The sequence below is a fragment of the Coccinella septempunctata genome, chromosome 1 (assembly GCF_907165205.1).
Source record: "Coccinella septempunctata chromosome 1, icCocSept1.1, whole genome shotgun sequence".
Lineage (NCBI taxonomy): Eukaryota > Metazoa > Arthropoda > Insecta > Coleoptera > Coccinellidae > Coccinella > Coccinella septempunctata.
Genome location: NC_058189.1, coordinates 32,360,095 through 32,379,717, shown reverse-complemented (window position 1 = coordinate 32,379,717; position 19,623 = coordinate 32,360,095). Strand labels below are relative to the sequence as shown.

General features: G+C 37.1%; 1 protein-coding gene across 1 annotated transcript in view; it reads right to left on the bottom strand.

The window, feature by feature from the left end:
• The window catches only part of LOC123318284, a 420,831-nt gene that overhangs the window by 118,593 nt on the left and 282,615 nt on the right, over positions 1 to 19,623 (bottom strand). The window contains exon 3 of the mRNA XM_044904904.1: positions 2,742 to 3,179. Coding sequence (XP_044760839.1) covers positions 2,742 to 3,179 — 438 coding nt within the window. The remainder of the gene's footprint in view (positions 1 to 2,741; positions 3,180 to 19,623) is intronic.

Genomic DNA, 19,623 nt, shown 5'->3' with positions numbered 1-19,623 from the left:
CAAATAATATTTTCAATGCGCAACTTAATCCTTAAGTACATATCTCACACAATCAAAGAGTCAAATAATTTTGGACATACACATATAAAGAGAAGGACAATTATAGTCGGTGGTCAATAAATTGGGTAAAATGGTGACAAGTGTTAACTATTGCAGGAGGCTCAACAACAGTGTTCTTACCTTTTGTTCTTATATTTGTTCATAAGGATGTTGTAAATTCTACTTAAATTTTGGGTATCAGTTCTTTTATTAATAGTATCATTGGCTTTTATATGTATCATTTCACTGATGGTACGTTTTCTGTAATTAGTTTCAGAATCTTCGATGGTGACATCTTTGAAATTGAATATATGACCGGTATTGATGTTATGTTCGACTAAAGCCGTTTTATTGTCGTCATCTTTCGACGAATGTGTGTTGCAACCATAGACTAATAAAGGATTTATTAGTCTATGGTTGCAACTGTATATATGCTGTTTAATTCTATTAGAGACAAGCTGTTTGGTTTGACCTATATATGAACTATTGCAACCTGAACATGGTATCTTATATATAACGTTGGATTGTTATTCTATAGGGAGTGGATCTTTAAGTTTAGTGTAGAAGTTGTTCAGAGTGTTTTTGTTATAGCAGGCTAAGATGCAATTATGTTTCTTTGTTATGGTATTAATTCTTTCCGTGAGACCTCTTAAGTATGGAAAACTGCAATAAACTTTACTAGATCCTTCATTATCATTCGTAATAATCGTGGACTTGGGGCGAGATTGCAGGTGTTGGTTGATCAACCTTCTAATTAAACTAGCAGGATAGTTATTAAGCCTCACTATAGAAGTGATCTTGTTGTGAATTTCTTGGTGGAATATAGGGTCACTTAGTGTGAAAGCCTTATATATTAAATTTTTAGCGAATAATTGGGAAAATGTTAAATTCCTCAACATAAATCAAGTCATTCGAAATCATTAGAGGGACTTTCAAGGCAAGAGGAACTTCACCTTTAAACAAAAATTTCACATAAATTAACAATAAATAAACAAGACAACTGGCTCGTAGTTATGGCTGTTTACTGATTATTTTCAATGATTTGATATAATAAAAATGATATATTTATTGATCCCTTAAGGCATTCACAATGCATAGGACAAGTCAAATTGAAAATATTAAAATCAATGTTCTGGAACTTATTCTACGATGACATTGATGGAAAATCCTGTAGTAACTGTTTGCGTTAGTTCACCCTAAAATGAAGTCCTGCAATGTCACAATTTTTTTGGGTCTCCCCCATAGAAGGAAATTCTTCGTCTCTACATTCACAATCTTTCTGAATCCGGAAACAATCCGCTAAAATATAAATCGTTTAGATTCATTCAGATGGAACATTGTATGCATTTACTTACATTGAATAATATGTCCGCTACCGTCTGATATATTGCAGATATTAGAATATTAGGGTTAGGTACCTACCTTTATGAATGAGCAAACCAGAATTTTAAATAGCACTTCCTGAAACCCTGACTCCTCTCTTTTCAATCACTTTCAGCATTTTGTAATATTAATTGATATAAGAGATGTCACAACGGCGTTATGACATTAACGACATTCCATGATTCTGTTATCTGTGGTGCCAACCTTACACCGTTCTAGTTGCAAAAACTTGAGAAAATTATCTCATGGCCAACCGAGTGCTAAGATAAATGTGAATGGACTATATGAGCATAGTTGAAAAGGTGTCATATTTGACTCATCTCCCTTTTGAAAAAGTGAACAAAGGCAAGATAATAGAAAATAACAAGTTTGAATAGACCTTCCAAACGTTTACCAATGATTTCTCAATCACAACTGTCGAGGAAACTAATACAACTGAGGATCTATTGGTGAAAATTAATAAAAAGTTGGACATATTGTACAGTGTGCAATAATCTCCAAAGAATTTTTCTGAAGACGCTTTGAAAGAGAAATAAAGGGCTTCAAATTCCAAGAATATAAGATTTCGGGCATATAAATGAAGAATTCACATTCACATTTTTCTTGATCCAAACAGAAAAACATTTTGATCCGACGTAGAAATTTATTGTTAGCATTTTTGGTGGAAGGACGTTGCTCTCTTTTGAACCATATTTATCGCCAAGCTATGTAAATTTTTTCTTCATTAGACAACTGACATTCATTTGAAGATCTTGAGAGACAAATATTGTGCGTTCTTTTTATGGTCACTGCCAACAAGTTGTCAAGTTCGACACCTAAGCATTTTCTCTATTTTTTAGACAAAATATTGACTATTTTAGACAAAATATTGTGATTTTCGACTAAAGAAAAGAAGTCTTTCTCTATCGCTACCTCAGCAAAACACAGTACTCTCGGATAAGTTTGCATCGAAAAACAATCATAATAAGGCTAGAAAAAATAACTGGACACATATCCTCTCGTTCTTCTCAAACTAGGAGAAAGAACATAATTAAAAAATCCGATAGAAATTGAATAAGGAGTTAATAATCAAAACATTTGACATTGAAGTTGAGCTTCCATTCGCACAAAATATTAGAGTTATTTATTCAGGTCTAGTATTGTAAGACACGAAGGACCATCAGTTGTTTAATCAAGAGAATTAGCAATATTCAGAAATGAATGGATTCAACTACAAAGATTGACATTTATCATGCAAACTGTGAGTAATATTGAAATGCCGGTTAACTTGTTGATATAATACAGACCCTTAATTTGAGAAGAAAAAATAATCTGATCACCTCTTCAATTCTTGTTACATCGTCTACCATCATTTTGACAGCGAGAACAGTATTATAGCTAGAATCTTCAGTATTGTTTCTTGCTTGTAGAAAATTTTCCACACTCTCTTGCACATACCTCTCATAACTACTCTTTCTTTTTTCAGATTGGTATCTCTTCAATACTGGACGAGGATCATTCGTACTAGTCCAATACTTCGGAAGTGATGATTTGCTCGATTTTGGCTCCTTTCCACCCCTTATTTCCTTAACGTCTTCTTCAGTGAAACCACTAAACGGTATAACCAACCTCTGGTAAAATGACGGATTTTCTTCTATCTTGAGGAAGGTTTTTATTGTGGACTTGATGGAACTAACACTGGATCGAACCGAAGCTTCGCTCATTAAACTGATTGTGGTAGGGGTCTGAGGGGCGCCAATTTTGGCAGTTTGAGTTTTCTGAAAATCATTGTTGTGTGTACTTATAGAAATGGCAACTTTAGAAACGGCTTTTATTATGGTTCTTCAGAAATCAGACTCGACAATTATTTATTTATTCATTTATTTATTTATTTATAAATTCGGGACACAAACAGGACGAACCCAAAGCAGTGTCCACAATTCAGTGTTACAAAAAAAAAAAATCATCCACATATGAACATCAAGCCCTAAATTGAACACATAAATCGATGATTAAACAAAAAATGATATATTATTATGCAAAAATTATACAAAACAGTGTGGTATACATAAGAATTCATCTGAGCGACCTCAACCAACCAGTACCACGAGTGCAGTTGCAACGGCGAAAAAAACTAACAAGAATGGACCGAAACCTAGAAGTAGAGTCAGAAAATATATCAATGTTAGTGACTTTAGACAGCTCATTAAATGTTTTCATCAATCTGTGAATTGGAGAGTTAAGAAAATAGTAAGTACTCGCAAAATCAGTAAAAAATGTATCCGTCTGTCGAGTGTTGTAAGAGGGAACGACCAACCTTACATAGTTGGACAAATGAGTACAGGCTGGGCAAAATTCGTTGTCTACTGAAGGGATCTCGAGAACTATAGCAGCTAGAAGAAAACGGATGACACATTCTCGAGTTTTTTTTTCTTGACTAATCCAAAACTGAAAACGGATCCAGCCTAACGTTCATAGATTTTGAGTTATGAACGAAAATTGAGAAATTGTCATTTTCAATGAAGCTGAATAACTCTTTTATTTGAACTCGTATTCGAAATCCGTTGTTACATTCTACAGGCACTTTTTTATGAGGAATTCGAATATGATATTGTCAAATTTTTTGATCCAGTCATTTTCGAGATACGACAGGGATTTCTGATTTTTCAAATGTAAACTATAGTTGAAAGTTCTCTCATTCTGCTGCAATTTATTTGCTGATTTCAAAAATGTATCATATGTCGCTATTCACATGAATATAACATAAGAAAAAAAATTCAATACTTTATCCTGCTTTTCGATTCACTGTTGAATTTTTAGTAGGCTAGCATAACCATAGCGACCGTTGAAAATGCATTATGGTTTGTGAACTCCACATAATCCTATGTGAACTCAACCTTGTGTGATAGGAATCACAGACTGTCGAATAATTATTTCTTTTATATATCGAGATCGATATGCTTTAAAAGATAGTAAAAGACTTTCGTCTGATTATTAAAGAAGAAAATTTATTCAATTATCGTTTTTCAATTCAAGAAAGAAACTTAAAGAGTCAGTAATATAAATAAAATACGAAAGCTGTCTATAATTATGATTTTTACAAAAGTAAGATGATGAAAAATAGGTACGTCTGTCAACGGTAGTGTTCGAATGGTCAACCATCGTAAGATAAGCATGCCAAACATCGCGAGAACAAACGATGGCAAATTAATCATCGAAATATTTATTCAGCAATCCGTGATTTCAATCATAGAGGCTCAGGTTCACAAAATATAATGCATATTCAACGGTTGCTATGGTTACGCCAACCTACTAAAAATTCAACAGTGAATCGAAAAGCAGGAAAAAGTATTGAATTTTTTTTCTTATGTTATATTAATGTGAATAGCAACATATGATACATTTTTGAAATCAGCAAAAAAATTGCAGCAGAATGAGAGAACTTTCAACTATAGTTTACATTTGAAAAATCGGAAATCCCTATCGTATCTGGAAAATGACTGGATCAAAAAATTTAATGATATCATATTCGAATTCTTCATAAAAAAGTGCCTGTAGAATGTAACAACGGATTTCGAATACGAGTTCAAATAAAATAGTTATTCAGCTTCATTGAAAATGACAATTTCTCAATTTTCGTTCATAACTCAAAATCTATGAACGTTAGGCTGGATCTGTTTTCAGTTTTGGATTAGTCAAGAAAAAAGAGCTCGAGAATGTGTCGTCCGTTTTCTACTAGCTGCTATAGTTCTCGAGATCCCCTCAGTAGACAACGAATTTTGCCCACCCTGTACAATCAATTTTGTTGTTCACCAGTTTGTAAGTGAACATTGCATCAGCTATCCTTCTGCGATGCTCAAGGGGAATAAAGTTTAATTTCCGATAAACTTCGGATGTATCATTCACAAGAGGGAAAAATCGTCTCTGGCAATGTCTCACAAACCTCCTCTGAACACCTCCCAGTCTGTCTATATAAATCCCATAGCGTGGATTCCACACAACAGACCCAAAACATAAGATGCTGTTGACGTAGGCCAGGAAAAGAGTGCGAGCCACGTCGGCACTCCGGAATTCAAATGATGTCCGAAATATGAAACCAAGCATCCGATTGGCCCTTTTCGAAATATTAAAGATATGCTGATCGAAGAGCAATTTGAAGTCCAACGTGATACCCAGATCTTTCACGGAGTTGACGTTAGAAATAGGCTCACCGAAAATTCGGAATGTAACTGGCACAGAGATGGGGTTTCTGGAGAAGGTAATAGAGCAGCATTTAGATAGGTTTAGAAGAAGCTTGTTTCCCTTGCAAAAATCAGCAAATCGATTTAAATCTTCTTGAATACGTACTGTGTCGCTAGGACAGGAAATGAAACATCTTCAGATCATCGGCATAAAGAAGAACTCTGCAAAATTTAAAACATCTAATAACGTCATTAATAAAAAGCAAAAAAAGTAATGGGCCTAAGTGGGACCCCTGAGGTACACCCGATGTGATATGAACCGCTTCAGATCTGAAAGCACCCAAACAAACACGCTGATGTCTATTAGTCAAATAGGACCCAAACCACCGGAGAAGACTCCCACACACACCAAACCCAGCAAGCTTAGAAATCATTATGGAGTGGTCAATTCTATCGAAAGCCTTGCTAAAGTAGGTATAGCAGGTTCAGCGCCGAAGTATTTCAACGAAAATTTCTTCCTGGACCATCATTTTTTTTTACAATTTCTTATATATAAGTTCATTTGATAACATTTGTGCTTATCTAAAAATGAAAATGAGCTTTCGAAATATAAAAAATTGAAAGCGGACACCGGTGTCCGCTGTGGCCCACAAAAAGTATCAGCGGACACCGGTGTTCGCTGATCGCCATGATTGTTGATCGGACACGCCCCTATCCAAAGTGCCCGCTTTTCGATTCAGCAAGTATCAACAAGAAAACTATCATTCAGTTGGTTCGCGTTCATTGCGTAACGTGCCCTATTTTACTGTTGTGCGAAAGATGAACAGCCGCAGCAAAAGGATTATTCAATTAGCTTTACAGCGAAATATCTCAGATGGTAAGTTTTCATGAAATTTGATTTTTCCCTATTATACCAGTAACTTCTACAGATGAAGATTCGCTTAGTGGTCCATACTCTGGAGATTCGGGCGACGATCCTGTTTTTGTTCCACCAGTTGGAAGTTCAAGTTCCAATTATTTAACCGAAAGTAGTGAAGATGAAGTGGGAATCAATAAATCTACGATTTTTTCATCAACAAATGAAAATTTGCAAGGAGAGGAGATTGAAATGAGAAGCGACTGCAGCGAAGAAACAGAACAGCGAATTGGAAATATGACAGAACCTACAAACGAACAGATCAATGAAACATTACATGATCTCAATTCAGCAGTTTGGGGACCCCCTAAAGGCAATCATTTGCAATTCGATGAAAATTTTGAGGGAGGCCTGAAAGAGGAACTGGAAGCCACACTGTTAGGAAGTCGGCCGATTGACTATTATTTTGGATTTGTGGATTTCAAAATAATAGATGAAATCGAAAATCAAACAAACCTATACGCTACACAATTTTTGCTGAATGATGATCGAATTTCGAATCAATCTCGTGTGAAAAAATGGGAACCGACCACTAGGGCAGAAATAATTCATTTTATAGGACTGCTGGGTTACATGGGTATAGTTCGTATGAACACCCTTCGAGATTATTGGTCTCAAAAATGGATACTCAGATCAGAAGTTGCTCGCAGTGTTATGAGTCGTAACAGATTTGAACTGCTGCTAAAGATGCTTCATTTCTCGGATAATGAACAATGCCCTGAAGGTGACTGTTTATATAAGATACAACCACTTGTTGACATGCTCACGAAGAATTATAAATCTATATATACTCCCGGTAAAACATTTTGTATCGATGAAACCATGGTGCCTTTTCAAGGAAGATTAGTTTTCAAACAATACAATCCACAGAAGACGCATAAGTATGGAATAAAGTTATTCAAACTTTGTTGTGATAAGGGGTATACCTGGAATCTAAGCATTTATGCAGGAAAAGAGAGAACCTCGGATAGCTCATTAGCCGTCTCTACACAAATTGTTTTGAAGTTAGCGAAAGATCTTCTGCAAAGTGGTAGAATATGTGTTATCGATAATTGGTACACCAGTCTCCAACTCGCACACATACTGTTAGATAGAAAAACCCATTGTCTAGGAACATTGCGTTCCAACCGAAAAGGAAATCCGACTGAAGTTATAAAAAAAAACTAAAAAAAGGAGAGATTTTCGCACAAGAAAACGAAAAAGGAATTTGTATTCTAAAATGGCGAGACAAAAGGGACGTCTTACTTTTGTCAACATGCCATGGAGATCAGATGACGGAAATTCAAAGAAGAGGAACTATGGTTCACAAACCAGCTGCTATTGTTCAATACAATTCTGGCAAGAGCTCCATTGACCTCTCCGACCAGATGTCGAGTTAAAGTTCTTCCTTGAGAAAATCCATCAGATGGTACAAAAAATTGGCTGTGGAACTACTATTAGGTGAGTGCATTTTTTGCCTTGTGATTTGTTATTGAAACGTAATATTTCCAGGGACGTCAATGGTGAATGCTCACATAATTTATGAAACTGTTGAACAAAACCGCATTCCGATAAACGATTTCCGTATATCGGTGGTCGAAGATTTACTGAAATACGAAGAAAACCCTGATTATGGACCCGTCAATCAAACCAAGAGTCTCAGAACACATCAATTTAGTAAAATGGACTGCAAGGCTCGCCAAAATCGCAGATATTGTAGAGGGTGTTACCAAAAAAAGGTTGAGGGTAAAATCGAAAAAAATAAGGTGAAAAAAGTTACCACATATTGTATGCAATGTGAAGGAAAACCGAGGTATTGTCTCGAATGTTTCAATATTTATCATAGTAAATGATGTATAAATTGTGTGGAAATAAAATATGTTTCATTTTTTCTTTATATATGGTCTAAAATCCGAAGTTGCTAGAAACAAAATACCATCCATATATCTCAAACAAGTCCCGTTTCAAACAACCTGGCTAGACATCCCGTTAGAGGAACGCCATAGCGGACACATTGATATGTTAAATATCGTAATATCTTGTCCGCTTGGCCAGGCGAGACAAACATATTCAGGATTATAGAGCGGACACCGGTGTCCGCCATGGCCGTAGAGGCTAGAAGCAAATCGGACACCGGTGTCCGCCATGGCGCTGAACCTGATAGACAGCCCCAACCGAAAGTCCAGAATCCATATTCTCCAAGATATATTCCACATATAGGGACATATTAGTCTCCACTGAGCGATTTTTCATGAAACCATGTTGTTCGGTGTTCAATATATTCTTGAAATCAAAATAAAGGAAATCCGTCATGATGCTCTCAAACAACTTACCAATTGCGCAGAGTTTAGAAATAGGTCTGTAGTTCTCAACAAGATTTTTATTCCCTGATTTGAATATAGGGGTGATACTGCTAACTTTCCATTTATAAGGGAAGCAACCATCCTTTAAAGACTTGTTGAATAAAGTAAATAGAGGTTCAACAATCACATCGCAACAATTTTTCAGGAAAGAGGAAGGAATACCATCAGGGCCAGGACTCCTATTGCGCATGGACGTGATCTTAGGTAAGAATATCATCGCGCTCAATACTAAAAAAAAAATAAAAAGATAAATGCAGAGGAACCCCTTCAGAAGGTCCATTATAGATTATAGCCGAGGAAGGAAGAAAAACTGAGGCAAAATAATCAGAGAACTTATTACAAATTTCCTGCGGGCTAGTCGAGATACCACTGGGTGTACCGACCGAATCAGGCAAACAAGGAGAACCCTTCTTATTCCCCACATATAGCCAGAAAAACTTCGGATCATCCACAATGCTACCCTCCACACTCGCCAAATACTTTTTGTAATCCTCTGAGATCAGATGCCTGGCTCTAACCCTCGAAAGCCTGAATGTAGCGTAATCCAACGAGTTGGTATACATTTTCCACCGCTTACGAAATTTTTTTTTCCTTATGGTTTTGATAGAAGCTAGGGAGTACCAACTTGGATATTTTCTGCAGTATTTGGGATAGGAAGGGACTGAACTATCAAATATATCATCCAAAATCTCATAGAATCTATCCACAGCAGTATCAAGATCTTGATAAGACAACTCGCTGGTCCAATCAATGGCACCAAGAGCTTCATTTATCGCACCAAAGTCAGGACGGTTGAAATTTCGATTGCGTGAATTACCCAAACATTTCTTATGTTGAACAGGAACATTTATATTGAACTGTAAATTATTATGACTTGGATCTGCAGGAACTAGAGGGAATACAGAGAGTTGAAAATCTGTTAAATTGAAATTGTTATTAAGAACTAAGTCAAGTGTATTGCCGGAAACATTGACAAAGCTGTTGAACTGATTCAAGCCCGATAGGGAAATGGCGTCCACGAAGGAAGCCGAACAGGGATCTCTAGCATCACTTGGGATACAGAAGGAATTTAGTGGGTTCATATTCCACTTTATTTCTGGCAAGTTGAAGTCGCCGCAGATAACAAAGGTATCGTTACAATTATTATTATTAACTATATCACATAGGCTACTTGTAAAGGAAGTTAACGCCACCATGTCTCTCGGTGGGATGTAGGCACATCCAATGTGAACTCTAGCTTTGCTACCCCGATCAGGAACTATAGTTACCCAAATGTCCTCAGTTTCTGAGCACCAGGAGCTCTCAGAAAAACTCGTGAGATTATTCGAGACTGCCACTAGAACACCACCCCCCCTACTCTTCAGCGACGAGCCAGACCTTCTATCTCGCCGGTAGACTTTATAGGAGTTATGATGAATTTCTGTTGAGTACTTACAATTTAGATTTTGTACCACGTACATTTTGATAATATACAGAAAGATCCATGAAAAGAAAACAAAAAAACAGAAAGAAAATGAACTAAAAAATACAACCGACTACAACTCAGAGGACTTATTCGATCTTAGATAAATCCTCTTCACTAGAGACATAACGACCCTCGACCTATCATCCTTTCTAACGAAGATGAAACCATTGCGTGTCCAAGCAAACTTATAGTTTTTGCTACGTGTAACCTCTTTGGTCTTTTTCAGAAGTTATCAGAGATATTCTCAATCTTCAAGCCCTTGTAAGGTTGCAGTGACTGACGACGTTTGGTCTTAGATGCTCCGAGAAAATCATCCCGCTTCTGTTTCGATGTGAACTTAACCACGATAGGCTTTGGTCTAGAAATGTCAAATGTTGGGACTCTGTGAAAACTATCCACATCGGATGAGTCAATGGGACAACCAATAACCTCTGCAACCTTAGATATGATATGAGAAACGTTCTCATTGGCTTTCTCGGGAACACCACAGATCTCCAAGTTGTTGACTCTATTCTGTTGCTCCAATACCTCCTTGCGCTCCTGTAAATCCTTCACGGTAGATTTCAGCTGCTTATTTTCTCTGGTTATCCGCTCCATATCGACCATCATTCGATGAATCGCAGACTGCTGCGCTCAAACGAAGAGACGGAGTCACTACAGAAGTTGACGGATTCAAGAAGAGTATCATATTTAGAAACAAGGGATTTTAGAACAAGGAGATACGATCTCAAACGCGATACGGGGTTTACGGTCTCGTTTGCCAGCCAGAACCGAAGACAATGGTGTCGGAACTCAGCAAGGTTAGGGTTGAGCAAGACGGCGCAGACCTACGACGGTTCACCCCTAGGTGCTTTCTGCAACCCCCGGGCATCCACACCAGCAGGGTATCGTACTAACAGTAGGGGTGGACACTGGCAAGTTAGGAAAAATAAAGCAGAGGCAGCCACCCCAAAGTGCGTTCTACAACCCCCTGGGTATCCACACCAGCAGGGTATCTTACTTATAGTAGGGGTGGAACTCCAAATGTGGCACAGGATGTGTGAGTGTTGAGGCTGATGTTTCGATATAATAATACGTAGTGTTATCTCACCTTTAGACTCTGAACGGTTCAGCTGTTAAGGCTCCGGGACGTGCAATTGCACCGAAAAAAAACAACTTCGGCGAATAATGGAAAAGAAAGAGAAAACCATCAAAAAATAAAATAACTCTTTCGACAACAAAACTGAGAAAGATTCAACTAAACTGCTTTGACAATTAAACGGCTTATCAAAGATTTCGAACTCGCGTCGACAGCATCAACAGAATTCATCTAATTAATTGATCTGCGGGGGGACATCTGCTTTTATACCCACCGGAGGGTATGGAAACTGGATGCGCCTCGGATGTCGAAAATCGGTAACATTTGCTTCGAAGAAGACCTCTTAATTTATGCTGTTCTGAGAAAAACAAAACCTCGGTTATCTTCCAATTCAGGATGTTTTTACGGTGCGACATCGTTTTTCATAATTCAAAAGGGAATAAAAACGGTGCGAAATATTCAAAATACCGAACAATACCGGAATCCTGAATTGGAATTGGAAACTGAAATTACTTATTTCCCTTTAAACGACATAAAATGATTCAAAACGGAACTAAAAGATCATTCTAACATGAGGGTGCATTTCTACAAAAAACAATATGCGACCTCATTACAGCATATAACGAAAATCTCGCAGTCTTGTTCTTTTCTATGTTTTACAAAAACTCACTCTGCGTCACCTCACTAACCTGCGTTTCTATTTGCGCCTGGCCTAAGAGTATAAATACAGAGCGCTTATGTAACAGATATGCTTCTATGTCAGCCTCAAACAAGGAACACATCTCCTTTCTGGAAAGAGCATAAATAGTTCAAACATGGATCATGCAAATATTTGTTTCATGGGAGATCTATATGGATTACCTTCATGTGTTATAAACATAATATTTGTTATTTAGAACGCTTCAACAGAAGCAGGAAAAATCATAGAAATTGATATAAATAATTGCTATAATATTGAACTCGAGTTTTGGTTTTCAAATAGGGTGTTTTTATAAATTATTGTTGAAAAAAAATTTCAAAAATATCTCACATCAGTTCGGTGAGGTATGTGAACGAATGATCAACTCATGATCAAAAACAATATATTTTCATAAATTTCGGATTAAAAAATTCATGCGAAAGATTAGGCCACATATTAATAGAACTAGAAAGAATAAATTACATTATGCAAACTGCTAGGTTCATGATCACTTACCGTTCTCCAAGAAAGATTAGGACAGGTCTTTCTGGTCTTTGCACTTTCATGCATTCCATAAAAAGATTAATCAACAGTTCACTAATCTTTTGGCTTAGGTCAAGAAGATTTTAGAGAATTGTGCCTATGTTATGCGTTGTTAGAATGGAAAGAATACTGTATATGCATATTGCATATCCCTCTGAAGAAAATTCGAAATATATAAGATTTATTCATTTATTTCTATATACGAGGTACATGCAACACGTGAGGAAATAACCTATATGGAAATCTACACCAAACAGGACATTATTCGTTCAAATATAATTTTTATATACTGGACATAATAAATACATATCAAAACGACAGTACAGGTGCATCCCGTATAATATCGTATCAGACACGCAATGGTTACAGAAAAATAACACATAACATAAGTTTCTCACTCGATCTTCCAAGAAAACATAACAGATATGTTACTGGTCACCTGGGATCCATTAGAAAATTATGGAGCAGTTTTCTTCAGAAATAAATAAGCATCATATTCATTCTAGAGAGCACACGTGTGTTTATCTGCGAGTTAAATTATCTCTCCAACTATGGAGAGCAGAGAGAAGGAGAACGATCGACGTACTAAAAATGTGTCCCCGAAAACGGGAAACGTAGGATAGGTGTCGCTGCGATTGCAGCGGGTATCGATAAGGGGTGGGGATTCAAGCGTCAATTTGAAATGAACAGCCTTCATTTTATTCTAGGTTATGTGTCATCATGGTTTTTCTGATCATTTTTCAAATACCTTTCTTCAAATCTATATTAAATATGATTTCTCTGTATTATATGCAATAAAATGCAAGTCGAAATCAATGAAATTCGAAAGAAATCACTGATCAAAAAAATTGTACCTACTTTTGTTTATCATTATTTATTGAAAGCAGCTATGTTAGTTGGTTTACCGTAATCTTAAAAATTATATAAATCCGAAGTGAGGCGTAGTACACATCAAGACAACAAAAGGTAGCAGTCTCAGATTTAGCACTTAAGTATTAGAGTAGATTCTGTTGCCAATACTCAGCTGAGAACCGATATAAACCATATATTATGTTATGCCAACAAAATTCTTCAAGAATATTCTCTTCTGAACCATGTAGTTTTATTGGTTAGATATACTTATTCAGAAGAGTCAACTTCTCACGAGGGATGACAATTTCGATTTCGTTTATAATGAATCCATCATCTTTTTGATATCTTCATCGCAAAAGTGCTCTTGACACACAAATGGATTCGGAGTCGATTCTTGAGATAAGGTTTTTTTCAATTTTCTCTCAAAAATGCTCTCGGAAATTTTATCTCTTCTCCTTTTCTTTCCGATGCCAAAACACTCTTAAACTAGCTCACGCTTCAACATTTCACCATGTTCATATGTTGTTCTCTTATCAAAAATCGAAAATAATAATATTCCTATCATCTGTCACCAGGGAAACGGTTCACTCAGCTACAGCCCTCTTAACACAAGTTTAGTGTTTAAGAGGGCTGTGACTCAGCCAACGAGCCAACTAAAATTTGATTTGTGTAAATCAAAATTTCGCACTCTCGTGATAGCCAGCGCGTCTGTTGGCAAAAGGATGAACTACCCTATTGGTACATATTTTAGGGGACAAAAAATCTGTGGTCTCGAAGCAGCGATCGTTCTCCTTCTCTCTACTCTCCATATCTCCAACACTCATCTGTGTCAACGTACGTAAATATTTTATTTTATTCATAAAATTCAGTGAATAATTCTCCTACTGAAATTGCGACATGGAACGCTAATGGTTTGATAAATCATAAACAAGAAATCCTGACTTTTCTAGATATGAATAAAATCGATATTCTCCTAATCTCTGAAAGCCACTTCACCAACAGAACAATGTTTACTATTCCCTACTACTCTGTCTATCACACTATGCATCCCGATGGAACAGCACATGGTGGTTCTGCAATCATAATCAGAAACTCAATAAGTCACCAAGAACAAGAGAGTTTTCAAACGAACGATATTCAAGCAACCACAGTAAAAATCAAAATGAATACTGGTCATATACATATAACATCAGTGTATTGTCCACCACGTCACACAATTACAACCGACACCTACAAGGAGTTCTTTGCTACCCTTGGAAACAAGTTCATTGCTGGAGGAGACTGGAATGCCAAACATACATATTGGGGTTCCAGATTAACAACAACTAAGGGTCGTAACTTGCTGCAGGCCCTAAGAGACAAAAACTATAAACCCTACTCAAACGGTGAACCCACATACTGGCCAACAGATCCACGAAAGCTACCTGATCTTTTAGATTTCTTCATACTGAACGGCATCCCAATGCAAAACTGCTCATTGGAGTCAAACTACGACCTAACATCTGATCATACACCTGTCATCATGAACCTGAAAAGCTCGCCTGTCAAAGTTGACACCCCACCAAAACTCGCCACAAAACACACTAACTGGGATCACTTCCAAGAACACATAAATGCAAAACTCAACTGTAATATTGTCATTACAAAATCAACAGAAATAGATGAAGCCACCAAACACTTTACGGAAACAGTACAACAAGCAGCCTGGCACTCTACTCCCTGGATAAAGGAAGAAATTCCAAAAGCCTTCAGTACACCCCTACATATAAGACAACTGATAGCTGAAAAAAGGAGAGCTAGAAGATTGTGGCAACGGTCACGCAACTTAAATAATCTTCACCTATACAGAAGACTGTCCCGTAACCTAACAAAGACACTAAAAGATAACCAAAACGCTTACTTCGAACAACATACCGAGCAACTGACCACCGAGGATCACAGTTTATGGAAGGCTACAAAAAAACTTAAGAGGCCAATACTACCAGTTACACCCATAAGGACACCAAATGGCTGGGCACGTTCAAACAATGAAAAAGCTGAGGCCTTTGCATCACACCTCTCTGGAGTATTTGAAGAGCCAATGGAAGTACCAGGCTTTGAAAACGATATACAAGAATTCCTAGATGCACCCTGTCAAATGTCACTTCCTTTTGAGCCAATAACACCCAAAGAAGTAAAAGCGGAAATACGCAGACTCAAAAACCACAAAGCGCCTGGACACGACTTAATATCTGCGCAAATCCTGAAAAAACTGCCGAGAAAAGCAATAGCTTTTCTTACTACCTTGTATAACCGTATGTTGACCTTGGGCTATTTTCCAATACAATGGAAACTCGCACATATCATAATGATCCACAAAAACGGAAAACCTCCACATGAAGCACCATCATATAGACCAATAAGTCTTCTCCCTCTCACTGGGAAAATATTCGAGAGAATACTCCTCAAAAAAATTCAAGAAGACTACGAATCAACAAGTGTCATTCCCCAGTACCAATTTGGTTTTCGCCAACATATGTCCACACTTCACCAGACTCACAGAATAGTCAATGCAATTGCAAGTACACTGGAAAAAAAGCATTTCTGCAATGGTGTCTTTCTGGATACTTCCCAGGCATTCGACAGGGTATGGCACGCTGGATTATTATACAAGATAAAAAAAAATTCGACATACCTCCTTGACAGATACTTCCAAGTCAGATACAATGACTCATTGTCAACTTATAGATGCATTAAATCCGGTGTACCACAAGGAAGTGTACTGGGACCGTACCTGTTTTTACTTTATACTGCTGACATGCCAGAAGATCATGATACAACCATGGCAGCATTTGCAGATGACGTCGCAATACTAGCTTCCGATGATGATCCGGATATCTCCTCTAGAAAAGTCCAAGAGCACCTTGACAAACTGAACAATTGGTATAAAACCTGGAGGATGACACTAAATCATAACAAATCGACACAAGTTGTATTCACCAATCGCAACAACACCTGTCCCACCTTAACACTGGATGGCATTACTATACCCACCAAGCAAAATGTCAAATACCTTGGACTGCATCTGGACCAGAGACTCACGTGGCAAAAACATATAGAATCTAAAAGGAAACAGCTAGACTTGAAAGTTCGGAAAATGCACTGGCTTATTGGGAAGAGATCAAAGCTGACCTTTCAGAACAAGCTGCTCCTGTATAATGTGGTACTTAAACCTGTCTGGACTTACGGTATACAGCTGTGGGGCTGTGCAAAACCATCATTAAGAAACACCTTACAAAGGTTCCAGTCCAAAACTCTTCGGCTGATAGCCAATGATCCATGGTATGTCACGAACCAGAGAATTCATGAAGACCTCCAAATACCCTACATAACAGAAGTCATACAATCCACCTCCACCAAGTACCAGGAAAGACTACAAGCTCATTGGAATGAGTTAATAGAGAACCTCTATAATAATGGACCAAGAATCAGACGACTAAAAAAGACGTGGCCTGAAGACCTCCCGCTCTGAAACAGCAATCGAGTAGAAGTGTCACTGGACATTTCACTCTCATCTTCTCCCTTTCACTTTTTTCCCTTTTCATTATAGCCAACACAATTACTTAATACCTTATGTGTAGATTGTATATTGAGCAATAAATATTGAGAAAAAAAATTGTTGACATCAATAAGGTTGTCCATTGGACAACTATAAAATAAAATCATGGACCAGCCTACAGCAGAAACGATGAATATAAAGAATTCTTGGCAAACAGTCAAAAAACGAAAACGCTCGTGCCTTTCTCCTGAGATTCTCGAAAATCCTAAAATCAGCACACAAAATAGATTTCAGTATGTCAACAATGAATCAAACGATACAAATACCACACAAACATCTGAAAGGGTCTACAAACCACCACCAATTTTTATGCATGGTGTTACAAATTATAACGAAATGATTGAAAAACTATCTGATGCTATAGCTAACGAACAGTTCTATTCCAAAACCCTATCTAACAATATCGTTAAGATAAATGTAAACGAACCGGAAACATACAGAAGTTAAGTTCGATTTCTACGGGAGGAAAATATCATTTTTCACACATACCAAATCAAGCAAGAAAGAGCTTATAGGATTGTTATCCGGCATTTACATTTCACCGTTCCTACTGATGCAATAAAAGATGAAATTGAAAAATCGGGACACAAAGTCAGAAACATAATGAATATAAGAGATAAAATATCGAAACTTCCGCTTCCTCTATTCTTTGTAGATTTAGAACCCCAAGAAAATAACAAGGATATTTACAAATTAGAATTCATTTCGAACATGAAAATAACTATAGAACCACCACGGAAAAAGCGAGAAATTATACAATGTACTCGATGCCAAGATTATGGACATTCAAGAAGTTACTGTAATAGGCCATTTATGTGTGTCAAATGCGGTAACCAACATGACTCCAGAATGTGTCCAAATCCAAAATCAACTCCAGCTAAATGTGCATTATGTGAAGGTGATCATCCAGCTAATTATAAAGGATGTCAAGTATACAAACTCCTTTCAAGATCGAAAAATCAAAAACCAACAGCACAACAATTAAGGAAAGAAGAAAACCAAGAATGTAGTCGCGCAAACGATCAGCAAACCAACATCCCTAATTCACCAAGGTCGAGAGGAAGAACATATTCTCAAGTTCTACAAACACAAAACGAATACCCTATTATGCAAAGTTCTGAATCGGATTCGCTAAAATCAATGATGGAAAGTTTTTTATCAGACTTCAAATCCATGATTACTCAAATGAATAAATGATGAATCAGAATAAAACTATCCTTAATCTTCTAACTACTCTTGTGAGCTTTAAAAATGGCTGAGTTAAGCAGAATAGCTTCCTGGAACGCTAATGGCCTTCCAAATCACAAAAATGAATTATCAATATTCATAAATACATACAAAATAGACATAATGTTAATATCAGAAACTCACTTCACCGAAAAGACATTTTTCCACTTACCACAATTCAAGATATACTCAACGGAACATCCTGATGGTCGAGCACATGGAGGGTTCAGCAATACTTATTCGAGACAGTCTGAAGCACCATACACTCACTAACTACATAACTAAGGAGATTCAAGCGACAAACATAAGAGTGTTCACAGAATCGTGGAGTTTTGATATATCTGCCATATATTCACCACCTCGACACAACATATCTGAAATTCAATATAAGACATTCTTCCAAAATTTTGAACAACGATTTTTAGTTGGGGGAGATTGGAACGCAAAACATAACCACTGGGGATCAAGATTAATTAATCCAAAAGGACGCAACCTAATAAAAATTATTATGAACAAAAATTATGGAGTAATCTCATCAGGCAAACCAACATACTGGCCAACTGACCCAAACAAAATTCCTGATCTACTAGACTTCTTTGTTTCAAATGGCATCAGCAATAATTATATCAATATAGAATCGACTTCAGACCTATCATCTGATCATACACCCATTTTGATAACTCTCAGTACGTCAGCAATATTTAAAAAGAATAAGCCTACACTTACAACGGGCAAAACAAATTGGGAATTATTCAGGGAAATATTGACTAGAGATATCACACTTGATATCAATCTACAACAACCAGAAGACTTGGAAATTGCTTCAAACTATATAACAGAAATGATTCAAAAAGCAGCTTGGGAAAGAACACCGCCTACAACAAGAAAAAATAATTTCGAAACACCCCTGCAAATCAGAGAATTATTGACCGAGAAAAGAAGAGCGAGAAATAGATGGCAAAGATCACGTAATCCCATTGACAAGACGATATACAATCGACTCACCAGAAAACTGCGCAAAATACTTCAGGAACATTTCAATTCAAAATTCCAGAATCATCTCCAACAGAGCGATGATAATAACGACCACAACATCTGGAAAGCCACAAAGAAGCTGAAAAGACCCATAACAAGAAAACCTCCTATTAAAACACCCAACGGAGAATGGGCAAAATCAGATGAGGAAAAAGTGAACACCTTTGCCACCCATCTTAATCAAGTTTCCTCCCCAAATCACCCACAACCGAACAATAGTGAAGAAGAAATCGACACATTTCTGGATGCTGCCTGCCAAATGTCTCTCCCCATCAAACCCTTCACACCTAGAGAAGTATGGCAAGA